Source organism: Rosa rugosa, chromosome 5 (assembly GCF_958449725.1).
Source record: "Rosa rugosa chromosome 5, drRosRugo1.1, whole genome shotgun sequence".
In the NCBI taxonomy this organism is placed as follows: Eukaryota; Viridiplantae; Streptophyta; class Magnoliopsida; order Rosales; family Rosaceae; genus Rosa; species Rosa rugosa.
The window spans coordinates 7,390,432-7,407,552 of NC_084824.1; the positions used below are offsets into that span (position 1 = coordinate 7,390,432).

The window sequence follows — 17,121 nt, forward strand, 5'->3', positions numbered from 1 at the left end:
TGAAAAATCAAACAGGTACTCTTTAGACGAAAGGAAGTCGCAACCATATGCTGCCATCTATAACTCCATTACCAAGTGCCCTTTTTTATCCATCCACATCTATCCATATAAGATATGTACGCACCTGTCCCTAGCATTTTTATAAAATTATTTTCTCTAGTCTCCTTGGTGAGGAGGTCTTATGTCACGCACTTAAATCATTTCCTTGGTTCAATCAGTCAATTGAAAATTGCGGAAGTTATATACAGTACGCTAGCGTATCCGTACATCAAATGTAGAATAATTTTTTAGTTATATTCTAGCTTGAAGCCATGATACTTTTGTATCCAGCTGATCTGCCTAATGCATCGATGCATTAATGTACTATATATGTTGACATATGAAAAAAATAAAAATGATCATGAATTTTCAATTGAAATACAAGAGTATCTGAAATATAAAATTTCATTAGTTTGTTCAAGCGTCACTCTTTAATTAGTTAACCGAATCATTAAAATTGTCATTCATCGTAACCCGAGACTCTGTCGTCTTTTCGATCTCTAAGTATTTTGAGAGAGTCGCCTTCTAATAAAACTTTGTAAAACATAGATGGCGTGTGAAATGAATTTCCCCTAAAAGGCAAAATTGTCCTCGTCTCTAATCAAATCAAAACAATCATGAGGGTTGTTAGTTGACAAATTTAACCAAACCCCTCGTCGCCGATTATGCCAATACCCGAGGGCATTTCCGTCTAAAGAGACATGTCAATCGTAAGCAAAAAAAGGAGCAGGTGACTTGGCTTTTAGCGTGAAAATGAAGTCCAGATGGAAAAGAAACAACAAATGAAGTCTCCTTCTCCTTGTTGTTCCTTGTCCTTGTCTTAAAAACCTCCGGCGACACCTTCTTCAGTTCTTCAGTTCTTCGCTCCTTCACTGTTGACTGTGATTCATTGTCGGGCCTCGATTCCCGTTCACCGGTGGTTTGGGGAAATTAATTAATGTTGGTAGAGCGGAGAGGGATGACGTGGCGCTCCGTGGCCAAGTCCCTGCAAGCTCTTGTGGCGCATGCCCTGCTTTTCACATTCACCGTTTTCCTCGTCCTCCGCCTCCACCACGCCGTCCGCTACCACTGGTGGTTAGTAATTTTGTTTTATCTTTCTCTTGTTGCTTTTATCTGGTTTTGCTTCGAAACTCATCAGCTTTACATTTCCGGCGGCAGTGTGCAAATATTATATTATTCATGCTGCCCTGCATGTATTCTTGTGGGTTTGTTTATTGATTTTTCGAATTAGAGTAGAGAATTTTGTGGTCTCTGCTTAGTGATAACATTGGAAGCGCGCGCATTTTCAGTCGTGGGTGGTGGACATAAATTGCTTCAAAGAGCCTATTTTTGATGTTTTTGGTTAGATTCTATAATGCTTGCTGCTTCTAATTGTTACCTGCACTTTTTGTGTTGGAGCCACTTTGCAAGATAGTTCAATCTGGTTAATGTAATATTGAGCTTTGCAAAACCAATTCCTCGGGAATTTATCGAGCATTTTTTTCTGTAGTTGTATTGGCAACGCTTGAGACCTCAAGAAAGCTGTATCATAACTTGGTTTTTAAGGGTGTTAAGAGTTACTGACATTTCTGCCATGAACCGTACCTTTTTCAGATAAAGAGAATTCCCCCCCCCAAGATCGTATCTGGATTCACTTGCTTTATCTTCTAACAGCTGCTGTTTGCCGTATTTTTTTTCAATATATAACAGTTTGTTGTCTTAATACGGCAGGATCATATTCTCCCCTCTGTGGCTTTTCCATGCAGTTGTAGCAAGAGGCAGATTCTCATTACCAGCTCCAGTGCCACCTAATGATCGTCACGTATGAGATTCCAACTTCTTTGTGTTTTGCCATATTTCTCATGTGAAAATATGATTATACTGCTGTAGTGGGCGATCCTAGTTCTTTATGTATTTTCAAACCACTTGACAGAAAAGTAAATGTTTACTTTCCATTGACAGTGGGCGCCACTTCATGCTGTCATGGCAACCCCCTTGCTCGTTGCGTTTGAACTACTGCTTTGTATATATCTAGAGAACAGATACGGTATACAGGCAACAATCTTACTTTTTGATAAGTTGATAAATGATTATCTTGCAATATCACTTATCAATACTTTAAATGTTTGCAGTTGTAAGCTTGAAGATTGTCTTTGTGCCATTGTTGGCGTTTGAACTAGCAATTTTATTTGACAATGTCAGGTATGATTGTATTTCCATCAATTGGGCATTTCCCATATTGTTTCTGCCATTCTGTAATTGTAAATGGAGCGACTTCCACAGTTCCACCAAACTCCTTGGAGACATCCAAATTGTACATAAATGAATTATCAAGAATAATTTAAAATGAACTAGCTACATCTTCTTATAAAAGACTTCACAAAAAGTTTATCCATTACTTTTTCTATGGGCAATTCTTAACCTCCAGTCAAGCTGAAAATTCTTTTTAACTAATTTGTTTTAAAAGGCCAATGTAGTTGCCATTGTATTATAGGATGTGTAATTATTGTTTCTGTTGTATAGGATGTGTAAGGCTCTAATGCCTAGTGATGATGACACCATGAGCGATGATGTGATATGGGAAACTCTTCCTGTAAGTTTATCACTATCTATTGTAGGACTGAGTTGGAAATATAGATTTCTTACTGTATTAACAATTGGCTTAAGTGGGTGCAAGTGATTAGTATGACTTGAAGTTTAGTGTCATTTATTTATTCTGTTCACCTAGGTGTTTGTGATAAGAGGATAGCAGACTTGCAGCTGTACAAGAAATTTTGTTGATATAGTTAAGCTGGACGAAATCTAAAACCATAACAATATTGTTATTCTAAACACAAAATTATTTGGCATGATCAAGACGTGAATCTGTTATTTTCTATAAGAAATAATAATGATATTGATGATAATAATATTAATAATAAATCTGTTATCAAGAAAGAAGATCTGATGATGAAAATTAAAGTACCATTACTTTTTCAGTTAGTTGCAAAACTGGAAATTAATATTTTCCTTGTCTATATATTATTTTGTTATATTTACTCGAATTTTATGAATGGGAAGTGAGACTCCTTTATACTGTCCATGCTGAATTACCAATCTTTGGCTTCCAGCACTTCTGGATTTCTATATCTATGGTCTTCCTTATTGCTGCCACAACATTCACTCTTCTAAAGATAAATGGTGAGTTCTAGTTTTGTACTGAATTACTTGTATTTGATGACATGTGTTGTTGTGTTGTAATGACATCCTTTCATCTCTCAGAAGTATTTCGTAGTGATGCAGTTTCCTTTTGTGATGTTTACAAATTAAAAACAGTCCACAAAAGTTTTCAAAAAATGGACCATAGTAAGCTTACATGAACAATGATCAATTTGTCAAGCATGCATATACTTTCCTCATGCATTTCAGCCCGTAGTTAAAGAATAATGTTCATACAATCAGCTGTCCTTTCGCTTTAGTAACTTTATTTGACATGCAGGTGATATTTCTGCTCTAGGCTGGTGGGACTTATTTATAAACTTTGGGTACAGTTACTTTTATGTTTACAAATAATTGTTCATTATTAATCTTTAGTATTCTCTGTCTTAGCTTGTTGAAGTTTGTTTATCCTTCTACAGCATTGCACAGATGTTTGCCTTTCTTGTTTGCACGAAGTGGTATAACCCAGCAATTCACAGACATGCTCACTCTGGAGAAGCATGTTCATCTTCAGTGACCATAAGATATCTTGATTGGAATAGAGGCTTTGTAGTTTCTTCAGAAGAAGACCAAGAAGAGAGTGGAATATGCAGCCTGCAGGATATTGGTGGACATATTATGAAAATTCCTCTAATCACTTTCCAGATTCTGCTGTTTATGCGCTTAGAGGTATCTTAGGTGTTTGCAAAGCACTATTATTTTGATACTTCGGAATATTATCAACATGTCATTTTCTTAAGAAGATGTATCTTTCAGGGAACACCATCCGGTGCTAGTCAAATCTCAATTCCACTTCTTTTTGCTCCTCTTCTTTTACTGCAAGGAGCTGGTGTTTTATATGCTGCATATAGGTTGATAGAGAAAATTGTACTTTTAGTACGTAGTGGAGTTGTTTCTGAAAGATACTTGGTCATAACATCAAAAGTTCGTGATTATTTTGGGTTCCTGCGTCATGGTTCTAGGTAACTCTTCACTTTAGGGGAATTCAACATTCAAATTTATCTTTAGAGATTTGTAATGCAAACTCCAAACAAAATAGAAGTTACTGTCCGGCCATTCTTATTGGTATAATGCATCCTTTTGACAGGCTTCTGGGTTGGTGGTCAATTGATGAAGGAAGTCGAGAGGAACAAGCTAGACTGTATTCTGCCGGAGCTTCTGGGTCTGTGTTTCCTGTACTCAGTACTTTCATTTACTTCATTTATCTTCTGCAAATTTTAGGCAATCTTCTTCTGTGTCCTCTTGCTTTTTTATTGAAACAAGTCCTCATCAATGTAATTTCTTGATTGAAGATCTATGGAACTGAAAAGGTTGTATAGACACCGCACCATGGTTCATTCTAGTGTCGGGAAAATACCAATGCTTGATTTGCAAATCATGCGATGCATGGCAGTATGGCACACTTGATTGCAGGAAATACAAAATGTTTTATGCTTTGCTTAGTTCAATTGTTTGACTTCTTGCGTGTGGATATCTTGGTCTCTTATTGTGCATATGTGCTCAAGCATTTCAACAGATATGGGATGTTTCCATCTTGTATTTGTATGATGAATGTGGAAGTGTAATCATTTGAGGTAGTGATCTGCCAATGGGCAGACCGTCAGAACTTCAAAGCAGGGCCAAACGTAGAATAGTCCTTGTCTCTTTATTGTTGCTCTATGTATTGGTTTCTATCACTTTCTAATGTGTGATTATTCATAGTTCTACTATTTTCTAGTAGTTGTTGCATATGTAGATGTTCCCTTGTGTGGATGTAGAGGTCTTATTGCAAAATAATAACAGATATCATTGCCAATATTTGCTTTCATCTTTTGTTCAGGTATAACACTTTCTCACCTGATGTAGTGAAGAAGATGCCTAGGTCGGACCTTGTTGAGGAGGTGAACACTCTATTTAATTTCTTGGGAATACTTTTGCCTCTTAGTTGAACCATTTGTCTTCATTACAGCATTGTTGATATTTGGTACATGTAATTAATGTTTATAATTTTCTTATATTATTTCTGTTTCCCTCTGTCAGATTTGGAAACTGCAAGCTGCACTTAGTGAGCAAACAGAAATCACGAAATTTAGCCAGCAGGAGTATGAAAGACTTCAGAATGTAATATCTCAGCTGACTTCTGGTCTTTCAATGTTGGTTTGTTAAGTTTCCGTAACAACTGATTTCAACTAAGCCAAGCCCTTGGTATGCATACAATTATTGAATTAGCTACCTGAGTTCCCCTTGTACTGCAATCCTGGGCATAAATGCATTGTACCCACTTTTCCTGTCACGAGCCATTCTTCTCTCTTACATCTTTAATAATCTTGTTCCTACCTTTAGCAGTCTTTTCCTAAGCTATTATTTTGGTTTTCAAGAATCAATAGGCTGAAGAAGTTCATTAGTCAAATGTCATTTAACTAAAAAGAGCCGGGGCAGTAGAGGCATTTGTGGGTTTTGACTATGAAATAGTTATAGCCTATGTAGTTTTTCACTTTTTTGTTCTTGGTACAAAGATAATGTATATTAATGTTTTGAATTTCCAATATTGCCCATCTTGCATAATAATTATTTGAACGATCCATTGAATCCGACAGGAAAAGATCCTATGCAGAGTATGCTTTGAAGAACAGATCAATATAGTCCTCCTTCCATGCAGGCATCATGTGCTTTGCAGGTAAGTTCATCTACCCTTGCATTGTCATATTCTTTGACCATGCCAAAGTATTCTCAAGTAGGACTTATGGAGAACTGATTGTAGAGCCGTCGCTAATCTTAATTCTAACTGCATTTCAGCTCTTGCTGTGAGAAGTGTAAAAAGTGCCCCATATGCCGGGTCTGTATTGAACAGAGACTGCCGATATATCATGTATAATTTCAAACAAGTAAAGCAGGAAGAGCAGCAGCTCCAGAACTCCCAAGTTGTTGGTTGTGAATTTTGGTTGAATCCAGCAATCGGAATCTGGCAAGTCTGCCTCCTTTTGTTCATGCTAGTGTGTTGTAGTTTCCTACGGAAGAAGAACTGTAAATTCTATAGCCTTGTAGTCACCGACAACAGCGGTTCTGTCATTTGAAGTTTTTCTTGTTCATGACACTGGTATATAGCCGTACAGTTACCCACCAGTCAACCACTGTCTTAAGTCAGGAAATTGGATTGGACTCTTTGAAATTTCAAAAGTTTTGATCTAGCTTTCTTCATTTCATCTTTGTCTTTTGCTGTATATAAAGGCCGTACTCTTGTTTTCAATAGAAAACTTCTTTGTTACAAGTTGAAGCCTTCGAAAAGTTTGGTGATCACAAGTGAAGGAAATTTGCAACTTAAAAACGTATTTAAGATCGATTGGCTGGATAAAGTACGTACTGTATGCAGATTGCTTATTATACGCTACAACAATAATCCATGCAAATTTTGGTAATTAAGTTGGGGTTTGAAGCTTGTGCAGAACATAAGAATGATAACATTTCTGCCATGAATCTATAAGCTTAAAGCTTGAGGAAGAAGAAGATGAACTCACCGAGAGAAAAGAGAGCTTCAGACAAAAATATCTGAGAGTTTTTCCAATTAATGAAGTAGACCTAATTATTACAATGCAAGAGCTATTTATAGTAGTAGAGAAATAAAAACGAAATAAAGAGAGCTAGCTATTACAGCCTGTAAGTACACATCAGCACATCACCAACAGGTCACCACTACATGTATTACAGCTGGACAGCATCTTATTGGCTAACTGATTCACGTTGACGTTTACGTTGACTTGCTTTGCTAACACCTCCCCTCAATCTCAGCGGGAGATAACACACCGAGATTGGTACAATGCTGCTTAAACGCAGGACTATGAAGACCTTTGGTGAAAACATCTGCAGTTTGGCTCTCTGTGGGTACATATTGGAGGAGAAGATCTTGCCTTTGAACTCTCTCTCGGACAAAATGAAAATCATTATCAAGGTGTTTAATCCTTGAGTGGAAGACTGGATTTGAGCATAGAGCAAGAGCAGAATGGTTGTCGCATTTCAACAAAGGTGGAGCAGGAATCCTGATTTGCAGATCACATAGAATGTGTCTCATCCATGAAATCTCTGCAGCAGTATTAGCAAGAGCTCTGTACTCAGCCTCAGTTGAGCTTCTAGAGACAGATCCTTGTTTCTTGGATTGCCATGAGACAGGACAATGTCCAAGATAAACAATAAAGCCTGTAGTACGTTGATCTTCTCTGATTAATGTCCCCAGCCCAATCGGCATCACAAAAGGCATTGACATAAGCAACACTATTACCATACTTGTAAAACAGCCCTTTAGACAAGGTGCCTTGCAAATATCTCAAGATTCTCTTAACAGAAGCATAATGCACATCAGTTGGAGAAGACATGAATTGACACACAGTGTTTACAGCATAAGCTATGTCTGGCCTGGTAAATGTCAAGTATTGTAATGCACCAACAATGCTCCTGTAGAGAGTAGGGTTTGACAGAGGTGTACCTTCATTTTTGAAAAGCTGCAGATGAGGCAAACATGGAGTGTTACATTCTCTGCAAGTTTCTAAATCGATCAGCTTTGGCTATCAAATCCTTTGCATATTTCTCTTGTGACAAGAAGATACCCTTGTCATTGTACTGAATATTGATTCCCAGAAAATAAGACAAAGGCCCAAGATCTTTCATGTCAAACACATCATTGAGCTCAGATACAACAGTTGATACACCATTTTTGTCAGAACCAGTAATAACAATGTCATCAACATAGAGTAACAATGCAATTATTCCATTACTCGTGATCTTAACAAATAAGCTCGGATCAGAATGAGAAAACTTAAATCCCAAGGCAGGAAGAAAACTAGTGAATTTCTCATTCCAAGCTCTTGGTGCCTGCTTCAAACCATATAGAGATTTCTTGAGCAAACACACATGGTTCGGATGAACTGGATCAACAAAACCCTGAGGCTGATGCATGTATACTTCTTCTTTAAGATCACCATGCAGAAAGGCATTCTTAACATCAAGTTTCCTTAATTCCCAGTTATACATTGCAGCTAGAGAAATAATAATTCTTACTGTACTATGCCTTACAACTGGACTAAAGGTTTCATCATAGTCCAGACCCTTTTCTTAACTGTATCCCTGAGCAACCAATCTTGCTTTATATCGTGAAACACTTCCATCAGGATTTTTCTAGATTTTATACACCCATTTACTCCCAACAATATTTTTACCTTCTGGGAATGGAACCAGTTGCCATGTACCTTGTTTATTCAGTGCATCCATCTCTTCATTCATAGCAATATTCCATTCAGGCCTGCCAACAGCAGCTTTAAAGCTTTTTGGCTCAACAGGATTATGAATGTCCATAACAGCACTGAGGCCACTAAAGTAAGACAATTCATCAAGTAAATTGTGTTGAACAACATAGGAATAAGCACAAAACTCATCAAACGATTTCCTCTTGACTATTCCATTCTTGGCCCTAGTCATCATGGAATGATTGTTGTATGCAAGTGCAGGATCAACAATAAACTGCAACTCTTGAGAAAACACTTGACCACTATCTTGTACAGCATCATTTTCAACAGACTGAGATGAATCACTAAAAATACCCTCTTCAGAGCTATCATTTCTATTCCCATCACTGGTACCACTGTCATTGTCATTCATATCACCTCCATTGTCAACCTCAATATCACTACGAGAAGAAGAAGAAGAAGAACCAGTATCAACCCCCTCATCAGCCAAGGCTGGGATACCAGCAGAAGGCTGAGAGACAAATGGAAGAACAACTTGGAGCTGATCAGAAGAGAGGACAGGCATCATATGTGGGGAAAGATGGGAAGGACGAACAGGGACAGAGGACACAGGAAAAGAACAAGAGGAAGAATGGGATGGTGAAGCAGGATCAGGAGAAGAAAGTACACTAGAAGAGTGGAATGGAAACACTGACTCATCATGAATAACATGTCTACACATCCAAAGCTTGTTTTTCTCAATGCTGTAGCAGAAAACACCCTTGTATCCCAAGGCATATCCCAAAAATACACATCTAGTTGTCCGAGAATCAAGCTTGTCATTGCAGTAAGGTCTAAGAAAAGGATAACATGCAGAACCAAAAATCCTGAGATGACCAAGATCAGGTGCAGAACCAAAGAGTTGGATATATGGAGAGGACATATGCAAAGAGACACAGGGCATTCTATTAATGAGAAATGCAGAATGAGCAACAGCATGAAACCAGAATTGTTTAGGCAGGTGAGCTGCAGACATAAGAGTAATACAAGTCTCAACAATGTGTCTATTCTTTCTTTCTGCTACCCCATTTTGTTGGGGGGTATGAGGACAAGTGATAAAGTGTACAATGCCTTTATGATCAAGAAAATTCTTAAAGGCTTTATTGTTATATTCACCCCCACCATCAGTTTGCAGAGAAATAATATTGTACTTGAACTGAGTAAACACAAAACTGTAAAACTTGACAAATGTGGCAAAAGTATCAGATTTATTGATTAGTGGATAAATCCACACAAATCTGGTACAATCATCTATGAAGGTTACATAGTATTTGAAACCCTCAATGGACAAACAAGGAGCAGGACCCCAAAGATCTGAGTGTACCTTTTGAAAAGGAGTAACTGACTTTGAGATAGATTCAGTGAAAGGTAATCTATGCATTTTGCCACTAAGACAATGAGAACACATATGAGAAGTTCTGTCATTATTAAACTTGACTTGAGACAAAGACAACATTTTAGACACTACATCTGAAGAAGGATGCCCAAGCCTGTGATGCCAAAGAGAACATTTGACAGCAGCTCCAACAAAAGCAGTATGAACAGATTGAGATGGTGGTGTGAGCTTTGGTGTTTTGAAAAGGAAAAGACCTTCCCCATTACTCTTTCCTCTGTAAAGGAGAGCTTTTGATGCCTTGTCCTGCACACAGATATCAATATCATCCATGGTAATGAAGCAATGATTATCCTTGCATAGCTTATTAAAAGAAAGCAGATTAACTGCTAAACTAGGAACATGAAGCACAGTGTTGAGCTGAAAAGTATGCTTTGCAGGTGTAATTTGGCCAGAGCCAATATGCTTAACATGCAGACCTTCTCATCCATTACCAATTGTAATGGTGTTGTTGGAGGCAAAAGGATGAGCAATAGAAAGGTTTCTCAAGTCAGATGTCATGTGATGAGTTGCACCAGTATCACCAATCCTGTCACGCCCCTGATTTTTAACACAAATAAAAATCGATATATAACCCCATAATTATACATGCGTGAACGTTCAGTCATCAATACAAAATACCTGGAAACTTTTTCCTTTTCAAACTACATACACATTGATGCCCTGAACACACAATGTCAATATTGACCCGACCACAGAGTCATATATTACATAAGCTTACGAATTAAATTGCCAACACAATATAAAACGTAACTGCTCCTCAGAGTTTACTACACAACGAAAGTCATAAAAAATGGTTGGGCCAACCAAATATGCTTCCTACCTGTTCTGCTGCCAACAAGCCACCTCAGCTTCAGCCACGATCACCCTGACCTGCAAGGTTAACCCCTACACCGTTTGAATAGTGCACCGGGTCGTCACACAACAAACCTGGTAAGCTTTTGCAAGCCCGTATGAGTAACTCAAAACAACTCACACCAAATTACGGGATAAAAGCCCGCACAACTCACGCCAACACGAGGAGGAAAATCTTTCGACTCGAGAATAAGGAAAACACAAAAGTCACACAGTGGCAAAATCATATAAATCGTTAACCTAACAATTCAAATATGATAAATCGATCCAACCTGGATAAAACACATCAGTTTGGTCCAACCTGGACAAAATACGTACCCAGGAGTCATAAGTAACCTACTTAGACCCATGAAGTACCATGGCAGACAGACTAGCGCTCTAGCTGATCATACCCACTTACCCGGCCAATTGCGTGATTCCCCATTTCACGCCTTAGTCACTATCTGCGACCTATCACCATCTGTGACCTATGATCATTCAGACTCCGTCTGGTCTCGAAATCAACCTTTGGTCGCCATTTGCGACCTGTCACCATCTGTGACTCTTGGTTTTCAAACCCCGTCTGGTCATAGAACCAACCGTTGGTCACCATCTGCGACCCATGCTTTTCAGACCCCATCTGGTCTCAAGTCAATGTTAAGTAAGTCACACCTGACCTAAAACGTTACAACCATCTAGTTCCGGCTTTCTCCATCCCTGCTCACCATCTGTGACCCTTGGTACAAGGACCAATATCTTTAAAATGAGTCACGCTTGACTCCAAAATGTAACATCTAACTCAATACTTCTCAAACAATAGAAAACATCTTTTTCCACAATATTGTTTCTATGAAAAGTCTCATTCAACAATAATATGAACCCATCATGCATATTATTCATCACATATCATCCACAAGAATATATATATTTCACGTAAATATATACGTAGTCATTCGCTCAGGAATGCCTACTAATACCAACTATAGTTTGCAGTTAAATAATTAACGCCAAAACAATAATGGTAATTCCGTTCATAATGAACCTTGTGAGATTACTCACCTCGAAACTCCCGCTGCGTCTTCAATACAAAACAAAGCAGCCAATCACAATAGCCGTCCAAAGAATACTTCGTCAAGTACCTAAGGAAACACAACTCTGATTCAGTTAACGAATCACAAGGAATAACGTTCGAAACCCTAAATCGAACCAAAATTCCCAAGGTGACGCCAATCAAGGCGAAACCACATCCGAGACCTCCCAAAGTCTCCGGAACACTTCCACGATCGATGTGTCCAAGCCACAAGTCGATCCGATGCTTAAATCCTCACGGATCGAAACATCGAACGGTCCGAAACCGTAAAATCACAACATGCTCATACGATCTCCAAAAATTACAAACAATATATCGAAATGCTCGTATCGACGAGTAGATCGAACTCAGGAACAGAAACTATCCCTGAGGTGGCCGGAAACCGCCGGAAAACACCACCATAGTGGCGGCACCGCCGCCAAACCAAACTCGGAATTTGACAAAACTTCCAACACCAAAGTTCTTCATCTCAACCCCAATTTCAACTTTCATAACTACAACAAAGTCCAATTATAAACCAATCGATCGAATTTTACCTTAGAACAAACCGGACCGATTGAAACCCTAGAATTTCAATTCCAAAATTCGACCTCCACGAGTTGAATCGATGCAAGCCACCTTGTGGGAAGCATCAACGTCCTATGGGCTTCAAAAGCCCTCAAGAATCACCGGCAAAGGTGGCCGGAATCGGAGGTTCACATCTGGGTCCGACGCAGCTCCGCCGCCAGACTTCTCGGCCTTGCACCGCCCTCCACAGCTCGTTTCATGCTCCAATTCTTCCACAGACCTCAAGAGGGGATTGAGGCGAAGAGAACCCACTTTGAATCGCGTCCTATGGTGGCCGGAGGAGGGAGAACGAAGCCGGCGAAGGGGAGAGGCGAATCGGGCTCGGGGAGAGAGAAATAGAGCTGGGTTTCCCAAAATGGAAACCTGGCCTTTTTTGCAATTTTCGGAAAAAATCCTCTATATATACCAAAATGAAAACTTTTTCCGACGACCATAACTTCTTCATACGAACTCCGATTTCCGCGTTCCACATGTCCACGAACTCGTATCGACGCGCTCTACAACTTTCGTGAAGGAAGTTTTCGGAGAATCTCAACACTTCAAAAGTCAACCTTTGCAAACCCCCTAAAGTCATACTTTCCTAATAAAAATTCGTCCGAAATGCTTCCGCTCCATCCACGAGCCACGAAAACGTCCAATAACCACAATTTAGATTCCGGAAAATCCTCGGAAAATAAATACGAATTTCCGGGGCATCACAAATCCACACCTCAGCATTGTTAGAGCTAGATGAGTTTGAAGAACTTGCACCAGTACAACCAGTGTGAGCAGTCATAGCAGTGAAGGAAGCTGGAGGTTCAGAGCCTTGATAGGCATAGTTGCTTCGGTGATGGCAGTTAAGTGCAACATGTCCCTTCAGTCCACAAATTTGACACACCACCACAGATAGAGAAGGATGATCAGGTGGTATATCCCCTCTATAGAAACAGTTAATAGCAGTGTGTCCCTTCTTGCTGCAAATTTGACATTCTGGAGAAGCACCAACATTTCTTTTAGCAGTACAAAAATATCTATAAGCTGCCATGAATCTATAAGCTTAAAGCTTGAGGAAGAAGAAGATGAACTCACCGAGAGAAAAGAGAGCTTCAGACAAAAATATCTGAGAGTTTTTCCAATTAATGAAGTACAATGCAAGAGCTATTTATAGTAGTAGAGAAATAAAAACGAAATAAAGAGAGCTAGCTATTACAGCCTATAAGTACACATCAGCACATCAGCAACAGGTCACCACTACATGTATTACAGCCGGACAGCATCTTATTGGCTAACTGATTCACGTTGACGTTTACGTTGACTTGCTTTGCTAACAAGAGATGACTATTATAACATTATCATCAATTATTTCACATAATTGAGCATACTATTACATTGAATAACCAAACCAATCATAAAAACAGCTGGATCATATTCATATGCAAATGAAATTCTCCAGTTTCCTTGCTTTTACCAAACAATGATATTAGCACATCTTCTTTGGAAGTAAACGTGGAATGCTAAACAAATTGTGGAACGAAGTCGATCTTGGGAGTATCAGGGAATGACGATATAGAATGTTCTTCAGGCACAAGTAGCAGTGATTGCCCTAGGTTCAACTCCAACCGCCGCCGTGTTCTTGGTGGCAATTTTATCAGTCTCTAGCTTCCCCCCAACTTTGACAAGAAAGTCATTGAAGCACTCATCCAAGGTCCTAAAAGATTCTTCAGGATATAGAGTGCCCACATCAATATCATTAGGACCTTCAATGGGGAAATTGGTTTGACAGCCTTTGATAAAGATATCATGTGTGAATGAGGCTACAATACTTTCTGGTATACGGTTCTCTGCAATTTACAAGATGAAATGTTGAGCAAATTAGTTAACAGCTTGGATTATTAGGTCAATATTGTACAAAAGTTAATACACTTGAATTATTATATATTATGCATGTACAAGAAGATAGAATGGACCTGCAGCCATTGTCAGTAGGTCGTGTTCAGTTACAGTAACTCTCGGGAGGGTCCGACCAATTTTCTTCTCCCACAGAGAAGCAAGACCGTTGATATCAGACAAATTGCTTGAGGGTCGAAAGTGAACATTTTTGTTTATGGCTCGGATGTCGTCCACCGTCTTCATGGTGAACTTTCCAATATCAGGACCGTCTACGAAGTAGGCTGCATGTGCACCACAAAAACATGTCAATAAATTACCATCTTACTTCTTACCAAAAAAAAAAAAAAAAAAAAAAAAATGGGGCATCATTTTCACCCTAAATTCTTCAATTCATTCTCAACTTGTGAATGTGTCTGATTCAGATAAAAAAATAAAAAAAGGTGAACGTGTCTGCAAAAGAGGGGATTGTACTTGGCTGTTGAGCCAAAATGGTGGATTGTACTTGGTTTTAGATTGTGGCTAAGCTCAATCTCTTTATCACTTGGACCACAAATGAAACAAATATGCTTGTGTTTACTTTTCTTTCTTACCCCCCCCACTCACCTGTTTCATGATTGCAATTCTCAATGATTCCCGTAATATTAATTATTCTAAACAATCAACCATCACAACGCATCAACATATTGATGAGAATTTTTGTAATCTAAACATTTCTTATCTTGTCAAAGCTATGAAATGAAAAAATAATAATAATAAAGCTGGACATCATCCCTTGGTTTGAATGTTTGATACCCAATAAAACATTTCTTTTTTACCTACACAATTCACATTATTAATCTGCAATGTCAAACGTGATTCTGAATTTTAATTTTTAAAAAGAAATTTATTGTTAAGAAACTAATCTCAGGTTCGGTTTTCCGAGGCTTTCACATTTATTGAGCATGTGATAATCTCAGACCGAAAAACATTATCATCATTTTTATGAGGATGACGATTTTGTAGCCCTTCTAGGCGTGTTGGCTTTGTTTAAGGAATATATCGGAAACGTAACTACAGTGTGTGTATGACATGTATCATACCTTTGACTGTACCGTCACCGTAGATCTGGAACTGATCCAACGGCGGAACAACCTCTGAAGGATGCTTGTTGTCGTAGTAAGGCCAAGAAGCAATAGAATTGCAACAAATGTAGGTGTAAGGGACTCCAGTCTTCTCAATCGCACGCCTCACCTTGCGCTTCTCCAAGTACATCGTCAGACCCGGGTCCACCGGGTCGGCCCGGTCCACATCGTGCCCGAACTCTGACGGCAGAAACCTCTGCACCAAGAAACTAACGGTGCTCAATTTTTGTTTTCCGGTAAAAGAGAAACAAACACATTGATTCGCAAAAAGCAGATTTACCTTGACCGTTCCGACTGCAGCGATGGCTTCGATCAGGGTAATCTGGTCCAAAATTGTTGCACCACCCACGGCTGATATGACTATGTCGATCTCATGCTCTCTCAGCAGCTTCTCCATCAATGGCCTATCACTCATCACTCCCTGAAAAATTTAATCAGAAAGAAAAGAGAAAAAAAAAACGATCAGATAGAAATTAGTGTACGTTGTTGGATGGTTCGAACTTGGTGACAGTTTTGCGAACTTAACGGAGTTCTTGCTAGGTATAATATAGTACGTACATGTAGGATGATGGCGCCTCTGTCTTTGAATGACTTGATGGTGTCGGAATTGGGAGGACGAGAAGGGCCGGGTCGGACGAGGACGTAAGTAGGCAGGCCTGAGTCTAGGCTGGCTTCGGCGACGAACTTGCCGATGAAGCCGGTGGCGCCGATTATGAGGACTCGGCCACTCTTAGCAGCAGAGGCAATAGAAGGTGACACCGTCATGGCTTCTGCTGGTGGCCCTTAGTTGAAACAGAAGTCTTTCCTATTTATGAGGAAAAATTGGAATTCTTTTCCCAAAGTGGTAGCTAGAACAGTATAGCTCTTTGATTCGGCAGGATAAAGTGTGGAAGGTCGTTTATATAGGGGAAAGGTAGATATACATATGCTCTACAACGTTATTATATAAAGAGAGGAGAAAGAGATTCAGTTTTGAATGCGTTGTTTGGTCAGATTAAACGAAACTATAAAGAAAGCATAACTGCATAAGAGACATGATCAGCTAACCAGTTTTGACGTGTAGTTATTCATGCATTGACTGATAGCTAGCTTACTTAGCTCTAAAAGAAGCTCTAATTTGGTTGCTTGGTTCACCAATATAAGCTTATTGGAAACCTATTCATCTCTTTGCTTGTTGGTATGTAATTTTACCTTAACTTCTCATGATCAGCCATCTCTATGTGTGACCTTGCTAGCGGTTAACTAATATAGCCATATTGGGATTGTTTGATGTAATGATGAAGAGAGAGGAGGCTTTTATTTTGTATTAGGTTACAAGCTAGACTTTCCAAGAAAACGTATACTATAATGTTGTGAATACTGAATAATATATGGAAATTATAGTCAAATTGTAAAAATTGAATATTGGAAATAAAATATCCCAAATTGCTGGAGGTGACTTCTACTTGAAGAAATTCTGGGGATGTATGTAAATGGGGGATATATATCGGGAATCAAAATACGCAAGCATGTTGTATTGGGGAGTGGGAATGGAAATGATGAGAAATTAGGGCAGTGAGATTGTTTACTGCAAACTAGACAACTAGGGTTTGCTAATTACTTACTTTAATCTTACGTGCAAGTTATGTACGTACGTGCAAAGGGTATCTACAGCTTTTATTGATGATTAGATTAAGTTATCCGAATCTATGTTTGATCTTATAGAGTTTTTGGTAGAATTAGCCAGTTTCCAACAAGTATGAGAAAAATTGAAATTATCAGAGAAAATATCTCTAAAAA

The 17,121-nt window shown here is 38.9% G+C and overlaps 2 protein-coding genes across 2 annotated transcripts; one reads left to right on the forward strand and one right to left on the reverse strand.

The window, feature by feature from the left end:
* Window positions 1-783: 783 nt before the first annotated feature.
* LOC133709313 (uncharacterized) lies at window positions 784-6,398 on the forward strand. Its single transcript, XM_062135013.1, has 14 exons — window positions 784-1,113; window positions 1,750-1,840; window positions 1,981-2,065; window positions 2,151-2,220; window positions 2,542-2,611; window positions 3,129-3,198; window positions 3,497-3,542; window positions 3,636-3,885; window positions 3,973-4,178; window positions 4,304-4,378; window positions 5,036-5,096; window positions 5,236-5,316; window positions 5,793-5,872; window positions 5,992-6,398. Exons 1-14 carry the CDS (start codon window positions 977-979, stop codon window positions 6,068-6,070), a joined length of 1,401 nt encoding a protein of 466 aa, XP_061990997.1. The 5' UTR covers window positions 784-976; the 3' UTR covers window positions 6,071-6,398.
* Window positions 6,399-13,666: 7,268 nt separating this feature from the next.
* On the reverse strand, window positions 13,667-16,272 carry LOC133710580 (leucoanthocyanidin reductase-like). The gene is made up of 5 exons (XM_062136687.1): window positions 15,901-16,272; window positions 15,623-15,763; window positions 15,301-15,538; window positions 14,299-14,502; window positions 13,667-14,172 (listed from the first exon to the last, which is right to left on the reverse strand). The coding sequence occupies exons 1-5, from the start codon at window positions 16,105-16,107 to the stop codon at window positions 13,910-13,912; spliced, it is 1,053 nt and encodes a 350-aa protein (XP_061992671.1). The 5' UTR covers window positions 16,108-16,272; the 3' UTR covers window positions 13,667-13,909.
* Window positions 16,273-17,121: the final 849 nt, after the last annotated feature.